Raw genomic sequence first — 14,632 nt, forward strand, 5'->3', positions numbered from 1 at the left:
ATTGAAGGACAGTGGAAGAAATTATTTTGTACCAGTCCAAACTGCAAAAGAGCAAAAAAGGAGAGCATAATTGGATTCTGTTTTGTACAACAATAGCAGTCCTTTGCAAAGTTAAATGTTCTCACTTGTAATATCAAAGTTCTGGCATTGTATTACCTATTTTTTGTCAGTCTGGCTTCAAGTATTGTCATTTCTAGGTAGTCCTAAACTGGCATTCTGGACTGTAGACTATAAATACCAACACAATGAAATACTCAAACAATGGAAAACGGAGGGAGGAAGGGGAGAGCCTAACACCATGCAACAGTTTATATTTAAGCTTAAGCATATCTGTGTATACACACAAGCATATACACAGAAATCAGACAATTATGCAATGATCTCAGTATATTTATTTCCATAAATTAAGAACTGCAATTTCCATTTATTTGTGCAAATGAAAATATTGATGTTTTCTGATGAGAAGTTTTACCCTGGTAAAGATGGTTATAAATCAAATCCACATCCATGCGGATCTCATCTGACCAATAATCAAAGACGTGGTTCCGAATGCCTTGGTGGTGACGTAGAATAGGAATTAGGTATTACCTCAGGTGCCACAATTAACTTCAGGGGAAGTATTGACATAAATGAGGTTTCATTTTTGGCTTGGTATTACAGATTTTCTAGTCTCATGCTTTCTTTTGTGTGGATTATTTAGAGGCGTATAGGAGTGCTGCTGTATAACAGGCCTGCTTTTTCAGGATGAAAAAGGCTGTATCATTGTGAAAGCTCCTTGTTAACGCCAAAGATAAGTAACTGGCAGCTAGTTTTAGAAAGAGAAGTATATCCTCTATAGCTTTATCAACTTACATAGCAAAATGTCTTACTGATAATACAAACTGAACTTTAAAAGGGAAAAGGAAATCCAGTTTATCCTGTCCTACAACTGCTACATGTACTTTCTCGCTGTAGGATGTCACCTACAAACAAGTTTATAAAATTGAGTAGACTATTTAAAAGGACACAAATGTAAATGTATAGTAAAAGTTCTTTTTTACATGGATGGAGAAATAAGACTGGACTTTATAAACCAATCAGCTCATTGAAACTTCATGTTCTCAACGAAAATAAATGAGTCTGTCACTTTAACAGGCGATGATCCTGTTGCTTTCCTTAAGTGGCTGAACTCTTACAGATATCCAGAAGTTAGGACAGCTCAGTTTTTCTCCACTGTTAACTACCAGAGCCTTACTTCATGTATGCAGTTTCACTGCGCATTACCTTCATACCACAGATGTGAAAATAAAATCTTCAAGATAGACTTGAGCTCAACATACAGGTATTTTGGGGAGGCATACAAGCCATTTGCAGAGATAGCGTTACAGAATAAAATAAGTAGAATGATTAAAATAATAAAGGTCTCAGCTCTACCAGAGTGGCAATTAGCTAAATTAAAATCATACCTTGCTGCTACTTTTACTATTTAGGAGCAGATCCAACAACGGGACTTAGACACCTGTAAATTAGTTACTGCAACTCCTGTCACATATGCGGTCTCTGAAGCGGAATCCAAAATCTTGTTATGCACTGAACAAGTCCAGTACTGAGTAAGTGTAAATTGTCTCAGAAAAATAATTCATAGAGCTGAATACTAAAGATAGCTATAATGGAGTAGATAAACAGATTTAAAAAAAAAAAATAAAATAAAAAGGACAGCTCTGGGTCCCAGACTTCCTCTCCCTGGAATATTTTGTTACTTTAAACTAGTAACTTTAAGTGAAAAGTAAAACACTCTAGGAAACAGGGACTAAAACTTGAGTTACCTAGGAGTCCTAGCCACTAAACTAGAGAGTCATATTCCCCCACAGGTGCTCCACTTCTGGTGCCAAATCTTGGCAATCAGATACACTTGCAAATTAATAGAGCTCATTAAGTTACCTTCTATCAGCTGAACCATGGTAACCAGCCTGGACTACTCTTCTACTGTGGCAAATGTGAGATAAACGCACAGTAATTCACACCTGGTTTCTATACTTAATGTACCTTAGCTGCTTGCTTCTTAGGCCAGAACAGTTCAGGGCACACATATTCTCTACTGGTGCTTCCGTTAAAAAGAAAAAAAAGTAAGTTTAGGTATTTCTAGGGTTAAAGAAGGGTTCCCTTTTTTATTTAAATTTTGAACTTGGGTATTTTAAACGTCAAGGTCCATTTTAGGAACCCTTGAGCCTTACTGGAAATGAGTGGGCATTCACCAGGATGTGAAGCAAGGTTAGTGGGACCTGGGTGGAAGGGAACGGGAACTCCACACGGCCACAATCTGGGGTGCAAAGGCAGTGCCAAAAACCGCCCATTTTCCTGGCGCAGGTTCCCCTTTGCCCTCCCCAGGGCCAGGACACCCCCTCGGGCCACAGTTGCCTGGGCCACCCGAGGTGGAGCTGGTAGCCAGCCTACAGACAAAGGGCCGGTGGGCCGTCTGGCCGTCAGACCTCACGCTGGGGTGCTGCTTCCCTTGCTTCAGCCCCTCACCACAGCCCCTTCGTGCCCCTTCCCTTGCCTCAGCCCCTCACCTCGCCTCAGCCCTTCCCTTCCCGTGCCATGCCATGCCTTGCCCTCGCCTCGCCTCAGCCCCTTCGCGCCCCTTCTTCCCTCGTCTCGCCGCGCCTCAGCCCCTTCGCGCCGCTGTCCTCCCTCGTTGGGCTAGCGACGGTAGCTGCGGAGGGACTCCCTCGCCCCCCCACCTGCCCAAAAAGGCGGCGTGGAAGTGGCCGCAGCGCTTCAATGCTTTTTCCCCCTTAGATGATTGTCTCTGAGGGGGCACAGCTCGCTCGAAGGCAGGCGGGCCCCCTCCATCCCCTCCGCGCTCCCCCGGCGGGCGTTTGCTATCCCGGGGCCTGCCCAGCCCGGCCCGGCGGGCAGCGCCGGCAGGGTTAACCCTGAGGAATGCGGCGGGAGGAATGTGCATGCAGATGAGATGGATGCTAATCTCATGCTAATGAGCGGCGGCCGCGGCCGCCCGGGGCTCAGCCGGGCTCCCCGCGCCCAGACGGCAGCTGGCCTCCGCCGGCAACCCTGACCCGGGCTGCCGCGGCGCGGGCGAGGCGGCAGCCCCGGCATGGTGGACTGAGCCCCGGACGTGGAGGAGGGCTTCCCCAAGCGGCCCGCTGCCTGCCTTCCCCCCGCTGTCGGCCCCTTCCCCGTCCCCCCGGCTCGGGTGTGGGCTTTTCCCGCTTCCCGGCTTTCTTTCTGTCCCTATGGAGCAGCTACTCCCGCCGACCGACCATGCCTAGGAAAGCGGGGAATGGGCAGCTCCCTTTACCCGACGGCTGGGAGGAGGCGAGGGATTACGACGGGAAAATCTTTTACATCGACCACAACACCAAGCAGACCAGCTGGATCGACCCCCGGGACAGGTGGGTGCGCGGGCAGGGGGTCGGCACGGTTTCATTTAAGAGTTGATGTTGGGGCTGGAGTTGGGGGGAAGCCTGTGGAGCCCTTCCTGGAAAAAGGCGGGGGCGGCGGGGAGGAATTGCTGGCGTTTGGGGAGTTCCCGACAGGTACTGAAGTTTGCGAGTCCCTCCCAAACCGGAGGCGCCATCGAGCGGGGCCGCCTCCCTCCCTCTCTCCTTCCCTCCCTCCCGGCTGGCGGAGCCTCCGGGACGCCTGTCCCTCCCGTGGGCCTCCCCCGTGGACCGCCTGCCCCCCCGGGGACCGCCTGCCCCCGCGGCCCGGCCCGGCGAGCTGCGGCGGGGCAGCGGGAGGCCTGGTGTGCTCCGCTAGGCCTCGGCGAGCCCCGGTCCTCTCAGCACCGCCACCCTCCCCCCGCCATCCCGGGGTTGTTTTGCTGCCCTTTCCATGTTTTCAGCGTTGTAAAAATCGGCAAAAACCTCCTCAGAAAGCGCTTGGGCGAGCGAGGTGACCCGCCCGCGCAAAGGCTTCTCGCCGAGTCGTCCAGTCTTCCACCTGGGGAGGGATTCTGTCTCTTCTGGGGGGGGGGGCTTCAATGGTTGTTTTTAATAGCTGGGTGAGAGACGCCCAAGATACCGATTGTAAAACGTGTATTCTGTCTAAAGCGGTCCTGAAAAGTAATTAAAACCCCCAAACTTTGTGCGTGTTATGAAATGCAGCGTTGCTGTTGAAAACAGTGCTGTCTAATTATCAAAAACTTTTAAAAGGCATTATAAATTTATGGAACAAGCTGCACTGAATTATAAATGAAGGCCTGGTTTCTGTTTCCCTGATGAAATTGGAAAAGGTAGCTGTGGCGAAGCTTGCTGGCTGTAAGTTGCGTAGGGAAAGTTTTGACAAGCATCATATGCTGTGTTAGGCCTACTTCTCTGTCCTGCTTGCTGTAACAGCAAATTCCAATAGTGACAAACTTAATACTTAAATTCCTTTGTACTTCAAAACAAGTACCTTGTAAATATTAGTGAGGTGAGAAGGTATACAGGACAGTGTTATTTATTACAGCTGGCCTTCTCAGGCGATTGAGTTTTGGGTTTTTTTTTACCTCAAACAATAAAAACTGGTTTAGTACCTCTGAAAATTTAAAGTTTCGTTTAGTTTGTTTAGTTTTAGACTTTTGTGTTTGCAAAGCAGAATACAAGATGGCATGATGGAGGTAAAGCAGAATGTGACATTGGAGTGTACTTGTTACAATACCGCCTCATGAGTATACAAATTTAAAATTGTTTTTACACATTCTGTAGTATTCATATTTGGTGGTAAAATTCGACTCTTCCCTCATTAACAGTGGACAGCTAAATGAGTAGCATATCTGTGTTTGCTATCTTATAGGAATAGGATAAATATTGTTTCATTAATATCTTGATTACAGGTGAAAGAAATCCAGCCCTGAGACTTGATAATCTGTAATGAGAACTAAGGAAGTAAAGACCTTTTTCAGAAAGAGTGATGTTTGAAATAATTGTTAATCTATGTCAGTCATGCAAAACAGAGAGAAGGATTTTGCCCTAGGTGCTTGAGGAGAATCCATGCTTTAGTGTACGTGGCTCAACTGCGAAGCTGAACTGCCTGCACAGAAAAGAGACTGACAAGCCCATTTAATGTGCAGCTTACAGTATTTGTATTTACAATATCCATATTTACAATCTGTATTTATTTTGGTGACCTGGTTTGGGAAAGTGAATAAGAAATGCATGAAAGTCCTGTGATGACTTTGCTCTAGATTCCATTGTATCCTCCACGTATTTAGAGAATTTATGTTCCGAAACCATACAGGACATAATTAGGGTTTGCTGTCAGAAAAACTGAAAAGTGATCTTCCAAGTTTGTCAATACAATACAATTTCTATTCGTGCTGTTTCTAAAACTTATCTTAATTTGTCAAAATGAAGATAATGCATTCTACAGAAAGGCTGAGAACATGTTCCCTTGTTGGATGATACTTTAGGACTTCCCCCCCCACCCCCCAACTATTTTCTCTGATGGATGTCATAAAGTTTTCATAATGTACTTGTGGATTATTACAGTTCCTGGGCTCCTAAAATCTTTCATTGGTAAAGCAAGTGTAGAATAGATAAGTTTTTATGGACAGTATTCCTTCTGCTGTTGTTACACTGTATTCCCTGGATGATTACATAGAAAAGTCATGCTTGATGTTTTAAAATAATTTTTATCCTCTTTGATTTAGACAATACAAATACTGAAGACTAGTGCTGTGAGACATCAGCCGTGTGTCTGGGGGTTGCCAGGTGTATTTGAGCACTATTAGGAACCTCTTTGTTACTGGTTTAAAATATTCATGTCTAGAAATAAGCTGTTGAAAATACCATATCTCAAAGATTCTTGGAAAACATGGTGTGCGGTGATTTTTTTTAAATACAGTGATGCTTTTTCTCATGTGCTTTTCTAGACTGTTCTGACAATAGATGTATTTGTTACTGCTTATATGGTGCTGGTCTCTTAATATAATGATGGCCTTGTGTACAGCTGTGAAGAAAAACACGCTTCAGCTTCAAGCTTGGAGCTCAGTTTTCAGTTTTGCCCACTTCATTTATCTGAGTAATCCCATTGACATTAGAGAATCTCACACTTGTAAGGGCAAGAGAGACTTGGGTGCTTGTGTTTTAGGAGTGTTGCAGGAGCTATTTGAATCGCTCTGTTCTTCAGGGGTTTTTAATGTTTTGCACTATTCAACAGTGGTTTATCTCTCCAAATATTTAGGGTACTGTGTTGGTTTGTTTTGAAAACTGATGGCGTGAAAGAGAGGGCACTTTAGGACACGAAGTGTGAGAAAGAGAAATATGAAGTCAAGAATATGGGAGTTGTAGTGACTTTTTCACTCACTAAATATATGGATGTTATTTGTTTATGACTCGTCCAAGCTACAGCAAACTGAGAACTCACTGGTCGTGACAGTTCTTCTGAAACTGGTTTATTGTAAGAACAGAAACAGCCTAAAATATTGTATCCTGCTACTTTTTAACTTTACAAGGTTATAAAAAGACAACTATGGACTGAAGAGGATGAGCCAGATGAAAAAGTGAGAAAGGGTTAGAGGAATTCATACATTTCTTTGAAGTTCCCTTGAAAGTCTTTCAAGTTCCTGGGTTTACTGAGTTACGGTAAGGTGTTTGTGTGGGTTTTTCTTCTGATAAACAATAAGAGGGACTTGGAGTGGAGACATAAATTTGAGAAGGAGAATTTTTCCTTTTTTCCATTGTTCAGCTTATTTTAAGTAGACCTTATATTTGTCGTGTTCCTTGGTGGAATCAGTAGAGAAGAGCACCAAGGAGGAGTGGAATAGGCGATAGGAATCTTGCTACCCTCAAATCTTCATCAGTTGGATGATGTTTGGTTTTCTTACCAGGAATGCAGGGCTTCTCGTGTCTTGGTTTCTATATAGTAAATTGTCCATGCTCCACTGCTGATCACTACTGACTCAAAACAGATATATTTATTTATTTATTTATTTAATACTTTGCCTAAAATGAGCCCCGCATTACAAATTCTGAAGCTGTAAGTGATCTTTATTTAAATGTTTATCTGCACTCCTGTCAGAGTGGTAAGGAGTGAGCTGCTATGAAAACAAAATTATCCTTTCTTTCTGCCCCCTTTTCATTTCTCTTTCCACTGTGGAGAAAAATTTGTTTAAAATATATGGATACTTTTGAAATGGTTTGTAGTATACTTCTGCTAGAGTGTTTCTAGAGTACTTGCTAACTATACAACCAAGAAAGTGCTTGAGAAACATTGGATGTGCAGAAACCAGAGAACTTTTCGAGTGTGAAAGGGTTTTCTTCATGGTGTTCTGGGGAGGAAATGCAGTTTCCATTGCAGCTTTCACCTTTTGTAGTGAAAACACTACAATTTTTATCATGGAATTCTGTAACTTGTGCAAGATTTGTCTGAATTAGAACACTTCTTAGGTTCAAGCAATTAACTGTTGTGTACCCTTTTCCCTTAGAAAAGAAGGGCGCTTTGTTCCTTACTTTTTCCCCTGGAACTTGCTTTTTCTTCTGTGAACAGCAGAGGCTGTGAGGAGGGAAGATACTGAGGTTGAAGTTACTTGAGCAGCGGGACTTTCATCCTCTTTCCTGGGCACTACTGTAGCTCGGGTGCATAGTAGAAGGCTTCCAGTCGCAGTGGAAACTTGGAGAAATAGGAGGCATATAAGATACTGTGCGGGTAAAAGTTAAAAGTAGCAAATAAGAGGCAAGCAGAAAAGGGAACAGCGTGATGGGAGACATCATCAGAGACTGGAAAATACATTTGAATCGATTCTTTTTTTTTCATGGAAGTAAGTTGTGTTGTGACAGGTGAGTAGAATAACTTTTACTATCTGAAGTGTCTGAGGCAAGTACAGTTCTGTGTGAAATTGGTGATTGCAGGACTTCAGCTAAAATAGGAGAAAATTCTGAAATGTTAAAATTCTGGGTGGATAGGAGGGAACAAAATTTAAGCAAGAGGTAGCAGTATGATTCATCTGTCCTTTGAAAAATAATGATGTTAAGTTGAAGTGTTAGTCATTATATTCTGAAAGGGATAGATCTTAATTCTGTTCTAAGTGCAAATCTCAACATTGCTGATTTAAGGTACAACTAGAGCAACTACCCGATAAATCCTTCCTTTCGGCTGCTGCTTGCTAAGAATGAATTTAATGGCAAACCATCACTGAAAGGCTCCCTTTCTCATTCCCTTTCTATTTTTGCTTGTATCTCCCTTGTTTGCTAGGAGCTGAGGAGGAAGTGGGACTTTTACATTTTCAGTGGCTTGGAGCTGTTAAATGATTACCTTAACATACCATATGAAATTCTAACCTTAATAAGAAATAGTCACCTGCCTGTTTTGGAAAATCAGTAGAGGATCATTTGATGTACAGCTGTACATTTGATGTACAACTCCAAGCTGTACAACTTGCGATAATCCTGTAGTGAGATATGACAATGATATTTTTTCCCCCCCCAAATATCTTGTTTCTGCCGTGTTTCATCCTGTAGTATCATTTGCGGGTTTTTATCCTAATTCTACATAATTTGTTCTGTCTCCTTGTCTGCTCAGGAATGTGCATATTCCCTCTGAAACTGTCTGGTGTCTCGTTCTGGTTTCAGTGACAGGTTGGGAACTGCTTTAACTTAATTGATGTATATTTATTCAAAATAAAACCCGTGATGCAAGTACTGAACTCGCAATGAGAGACTAGCTGTGCCTGAACTTCTGACACCTTCATTTGTTTATCCAGTGTAAAGCAGAATTCTAATATTACAGTGCTAATATAGCTGTGATAGCATCAGACAGTGTTAAAATACATAGTGATTGTGTATGTGGGTTTTTTAACCAGTCTGTCATTTGCTTGGGGCTATGTGTTGTTGATTTTAGCATTAGTGAAAATGGCTACGGTAACTCTGAGATAACGCTTTTCTTCTTTATTTCTCTGGGAGTGATAGGGCTGCACTATATCTTTCATCTCGGAGCATGTGAAGTTAACAAGTCAGGAAATGCTACAGAGTATTTGCTTATGTGAGCAAAGTACGTACTACTTGTTAAAGCCAAGAACTGTGACCTGGTCTGTAAAGTGGGGCAAGTGGTCTAGACTGTGGTTTATCCAGACCTATGTCTGTAGTACTTACTTGCTGGAGCTATTTCGATTAAAACTGATCTTGACTTAGAAGATAGTATTACCGTAGTTGTCATGCACAATGTAAGCCTTAATGAGAAGTTGTACACATCAAGGAAAATAGACCTTTTCTCAAATGAGTGGAGTTGATCTGTTTACTAGAGATGTCCTACTACAATATGGCTAAATGAAGGAATACTTCAGAACTGTCTTATATTTTCAGAGGAGGGGAACTGGCTTTACTTTAAAAGTGTGTAGCTGTGAAAGAAGTTCTAATTTTTACAGGTAAGGGTCAATATATGGATCAAATAGGACAAATTATTTACAGCTTTGGAGATCTGTACAAATTACATTAGGAGTTCTTGTTTTTCCCCAGTTAAATAAATTGTATTCAACCCTTTGGTTAAAATTCTATGCTTTGAAGATGTTACTAAGGTTATTAGAATAAGATAAGAGGATTTCTCTATTTCCACTTAGTGACGTTTGTAACATCTAGAGACAAGTTGAATTTTATGAAATGGGTTTTGCTTTGGTTTTCTTGCTACTTTTTTCTTTTTAGCCTAAAAAGATGTTATAGATATTTTGAGATGTCACAATTGTTATATCACAGAGATGACTAGAAACTAGAAGAATACTCATGGAAGCAATAGAAAAGATTGAAAATGGATGAACGTACAATAATATTTCCATGGTGACACACTTTCAGAAAGGCACGAATAGAAACAACGCTAAGATTCCACACCTGTTAGGCTGGGATGTGTAAATCCTTATTACAGCAACCTGCAAGGGAAGTGGAAAAGGGTTGCAGGTGGGTAATGCAGCCCACTGGGTCTGGATTGTCATGGTTCCATTTACCTGTCCCTCTCCTGCCACCAAGTAATAAACTGACTCCAGAAGATGATTTGGCTAAAACGAAACCATTTGTTTTTAGGGTTGTCTTCCAGCAGAATCAGCTCATTGTATCCCTGAGTGAGTACTAGTGCTGGTGTGAGGCAGGAGGTAAGTCCAGAGCAGGGAGCAAAAGGGGAGAGTGATGCTATAGAAACCAAGGTGCAGATCAATCCTAGCTGCTGTGGAACTGTTGTCTTAGGTGTCCTTTCTTTTTGTTGGGTTTCGCCGTTGTTTTCTTGTGTTTGTCTTTGTGTTCACCTTTGCTTTGCTGTGAACCAGCAGTACAACTGTCACAGACATTTTGATCCTAAACATGTTTTGTCACTAAGAAACCTTTATGATGTTACTGCCTTTTTAGTTGTTTGTTACTGTGAAGCTCTCGTTGAAGACAAATGTGGTTGCAGAATTAGATCCCGTTTTCTGTGAATGTGCTGCTGTTGGCAATATCATAGAATGTCATAGAATGTGTTGGGTTGGAAGGGACCTTTAAAGGTCACCTAGTCCAACCCCCCTGCATTAAGCAGGGACATCTTTAACTAGATCAGGTTGCTCAGAGCCTCATTAAGCCTGGCCTTCAATGTCTCCAGGGATGGGGCCTCCACCACCTCTCCGGGCAACCTGTGCCAGTGTCTCACCACCCTCAGTGTAAAGAACTTCTTCCTAATGTCTAATCTAAACCTGCCCTGCTCTAGTTTAAAGCCATTGCCCCTCGTCCTATCGCTACATGCCCTTGCAAACAGCCCCTCCGCGGCTTTCTTATAGGCCCCCTTTAGGTACTGGAAGGCTGCTATAAGGTCTTCTGGAGCCTTCTCTTCTCCAGGCTGAACAATCCCAACTCTCTCAGCCTGTGTTCATAGGAGAGGTGGTCCAGCCCTCTGGTCATCTTCATGGCCCTCCTCTGGACCCCCTCCAACAGGTCCCTGTCCTTCTTGTGCTGAGGGCTCCAAAGCTAGACACAGCACTCCAGGTAGGGTCTCAGGAGAGCAGAGTAGAGGGGGAGAATCACCTCTCTGGATCTGCTGGCCACGGTTCTTTTGATGCAGCCTAGGATGCAACTGGCCTTCTGGGCTGCAAATGCACACTGTTGGCTCATGTCCAGATTTTCATCTACCAGTACCCCCAAGTCCTTTTCTGCAATTAGGTATGAATAGGTAATTTCTACTGTGTATGAAAGTACATCAGAAATTCTTTGACTTTGGTGCATTTTTTTTCCCCTGATTTTTCATAAGGTGTGTTTTAGACTCTGCTGCAAAGTATCTCACCAGAATGACAGTGTAATTGAAGACTTTGAATGTTTTATTGTGTCAAGCAAACTGGAGCCTGTTGTCTTCATGTATTTGAGGGAGTCATCTGTATGGACAAACTGATTTATACTTCATTTGCAAGGACCAGCTAGTGGCTGAAAAGGGGAGTGACACAGGAGTTATCGTTTTCCTTTTGTGTTGCTCTGAGTATTTTGTAGGGCTTTGCTTTGTGGGTGTAGGTTTTGGGTGTTTTTAAATAGCACATTTTGAGTGTTCCTGAATGCTATTGCTCTTTCCAGTGACTTTTTCTGTGCAAAACCATTAGTGATGGTGAAGTTCCTACCTGATGAAGTCAATTGCTGGCTCCTGTTTTTCAAAAGGTAATGAAAGGGCTTACTGGGGGAGGGATTGCCCCCCCCACCCCCCCTTCTTTAAGTGTACTTTTTTAAGGCTAATTTGCTCTTGGCATTTTTTTGTTGGTTAGGAATTCTGGGCTAGAGGCAGTCTGTCAGTGGTATGAATGTATTCTGTCAACTGAAACAATCATTTGCATCTCATAGAACAAGATCAGATGCTATCCTTTGAACTTGGATACTGTTTGTACTTGAAGAAAGGCAACTTTATCTCATCAACTCTGAATGCATATTGTATTCAAAGTAATTGTTTGGGTATGTAAAGACGTATTGTCTTGGGATAGCAAACTCGAATTTCTGCATACTCTTGCTGCGTGCTATACAATACTGTATGTTGGGCCTGCTTTTGTATGTCTGTGCTATTTTTCTCAATTCATTAAATCAAACTTCAATCTTTATTTGAAAAATAAAAAGAAACAACCATACTGGGATGCTTTCCATAATATGCTGTTTGTTCTGATAACCAGGCTTTCAGTGTCTAGAAGTACTTTTTTTTTTTTTTTCTAACTTTTGGTATAGAGGAAAAGATCTAGAAGAATCTGTATTTTTAACGAAATCCTGTTAGGTCACTCTCTTTGTATTAGCAACTTTCTGGTCTTGTTAGTGAAGGAACAATACTTTACGCATCTATTGTTTCTTTTTAAAGTACTTTTGAGTCCTAAACTGTAGTCTTGTCCAGGTAAGCGTATTTCACAGCTATATGGGACTTAATTATGCTTTTTGTTTACTCTTGGGGATGTATTCCCAGGTGTACCTAAGCCCACTGTCCATCCAAATCTGACCCCATGTTCCCAAGACCTATACAATGTGTACTTGGTGTATTCACGTAGTACCAAAAAGAAAATTCATGTCCTTTTCAGCTCGTTCTGTCAGTGTTGTCTTAACACATTATGCCGTCTTGTACAGCAATTTGTGATAAATTTTCAAGTATGACCTTGCAAATATTAGGTATGATTGTATTTTTTTCTGAGGCATTGCACTGATTTTAATCACATTACCAGTAATGGACAGTTTTATTGTCTAAGGATCTGACCTAAATGGTATTTTGGTTTTTTGTTGCTTGGGAATTTTAGTGTGAAGACTTTCACTTACCCCCCGCTTTTTAGTTTGGATGGAGTTGTACGATTGTGAATCGTACATAGTACGATAGTGAACGATTCTAGTTTGGAGTGCTGCGGGCTTCTCTGAGAGATTTGCAAAAGAAGCTATGATACGAGTTTAAGGCCCAAAACTATTCAGTACTAAATTCCAGAGTGAACAGTGACAAACTGCCAAAACTGGAATTGGAATGTCCATAGAGTTGGAGTGAAACAGAGAAAACAGGATACTGCTCAGATGATGTGATCTCTGAGGGTCTGACTTGAATGTCACCCTTCTGAAGTAAATAATCATTTACTTTATCCTTTAATTTACTGGATTGGAATGTAGACCTGTACAGAAGTCCCACAAATCGAGGTCTCTTCTGTGTTTCCACATCTTAATGTTCCTGGACAGTGTGAGTTTTGCCAAAGTTTTTCATATTTCCCACATTCTTTTGCAGTTGCCAGCTTTGTTTTGCATGCAAGTGGCAGACTGAGGTAGTGCTTTAGTGGGTTACAGCATGAAGAAGGATCATTTGGAATGCAAGTATTAAATATTTAAAATATATTTTGCTGAAGCATTGGGTAGTAAATGACTGTACATAAGAGGATGCAATTCAAGACAGCGATCTGACAAGGAGGAAAGCCCTCTTTCTGTCATTGTGTGAGTATTGCAATGTTTGAAATGAACTGTTAACACATTTACAATCATTCTGGTGAACAGGACAATGCTATGGATGTGAATAATCATCTGAGACCTCTACAGGACATTCCTGAAATAGTGTTCAAATGACTAGAGAAATTATGGGATGCAGCAAAGCACACAAACACTGAAAGCCTTTTAGTCAGGCCAGCGTGACCAGTGGTTTACTACTGCAGTAAGGCAGGCTTAATACATAGGAAATTAATCAGTAAACAGATGATTTGTTCAAGCTTCTGACTTTTGCGTGTTCTTTTCTGGTTTTTCTTTTGTTGTTTATAATCCCTAGGCTGTCTTTTTAAATATCTACTCTTTTAGAGAAAGACTTTAGTGAACTAAAGTTTGAGGTTTGCTAAGGAGTTGTTAATCAGTTACGCTGCTGTGTTGGCTAAATTAATGATACTGTGGTCTAAAAGGTGAATTGCTTATATTAAAACAAATTATTATGGTGATATGGATTAGGCTTTTTGGTTCTTGCTTATCATCTTGTTTGTTTGTCTGGTGGTTGTTCTGCCTCACTTGCTAGCGTGGCTCACAGTGATCTAAAATGAGCCATGGACTTCAGTGCTGTGGCACGTTGCTGATTTGCATTCAGAACCTGGCTGACCCATTTGCTCAGAATACATGAAAGCCATCAAAACTTTATTTTTCCACGCAAGATTTTGGCAAGAAAATAAGCTTTGAGGACAAATGTAGAATAGTTAAAGGGTTTGTCTTAAAAATCTTTAGAACTTCCTATACTTGATATTCCATGTCCTTTTTTTGCCAGTCAGGTTTTTTGAAAAGTTGTAAGATATCTTCTTTCTGGTCATAGTTGTCATGCCTAATGACATGTCATGCCTAGTGTTCCCATAATCAACACTTCATTTTTAATTTTATTCTTGACTTGGCAGGTGTACAAGACAGTTAAGCAGCTTCAGCCAGCTGCGTGAAGTTCTTGTGAAAGACCTTCACTCCAAGTGTCTGATGTTCAGGGGTGACAGTACTTATCAGAGAACCCTCCTTGTGGCAGGACTGTCATTGCTTATTGAGGTAGTAGGTTTCTAATAGATGTTTTGGGAATAAGCTCTCATTTAATAGCTATTTTGTAATACTTCATTTGAAAAGATTTTTAAAATGGCCAGTATTAAAACTTTATCTGAATGCTCTTTTTCTTTAGGTGTGAATAGTACCCGTCCGTTTAAGACATGCAGTGATACTTAAAGCTGATGTTGTGTTGATGAACACAGTAAATATCATGAAAGGTT

The 14,632-nt window shown here is 41.8% G+C and overlaps 1 protein-coding gene across 1 annotated transcript in view; it reads left to right on the forward strand.

The window, feature by feature from the left end:
- The first annotated feature begins 3,012 nt into the window (after positions 1-3,012).
- The window catches only part of WWC2 (WW and C2 domain containing 2), a 107,850-nt gene continuing 96,230 nt past the window's right edge, over positions 3,013-14,632 (forward strand). The window contains exon 1 of the mRNA XM_054202481.1: positions 3,013-3,392. Coding sequence (XP_054058456.1) covers positions 3,262-3,392 — 131 coding nt within the window. The 5' untranslated portion in view covers positions 3,013-3,261. The remainder of the gene's footprint in view (positions 3,393-14,632) is intronic.

Source organism: Rissa tridactyla, chromosome 5 (assembly GCF_028500815.1).
Source record: "Rissa tridactyla isolate bRisTri1 chromosome 5, bRisTri1.patW.cur.20221130, whole genome shotgun sequence".
Lineage (NCBI taxonomy): Eukaryota > Metazoa > Chordata > Aves > Charadriiformes > Laridae > Rissa > Rissa tridactyla.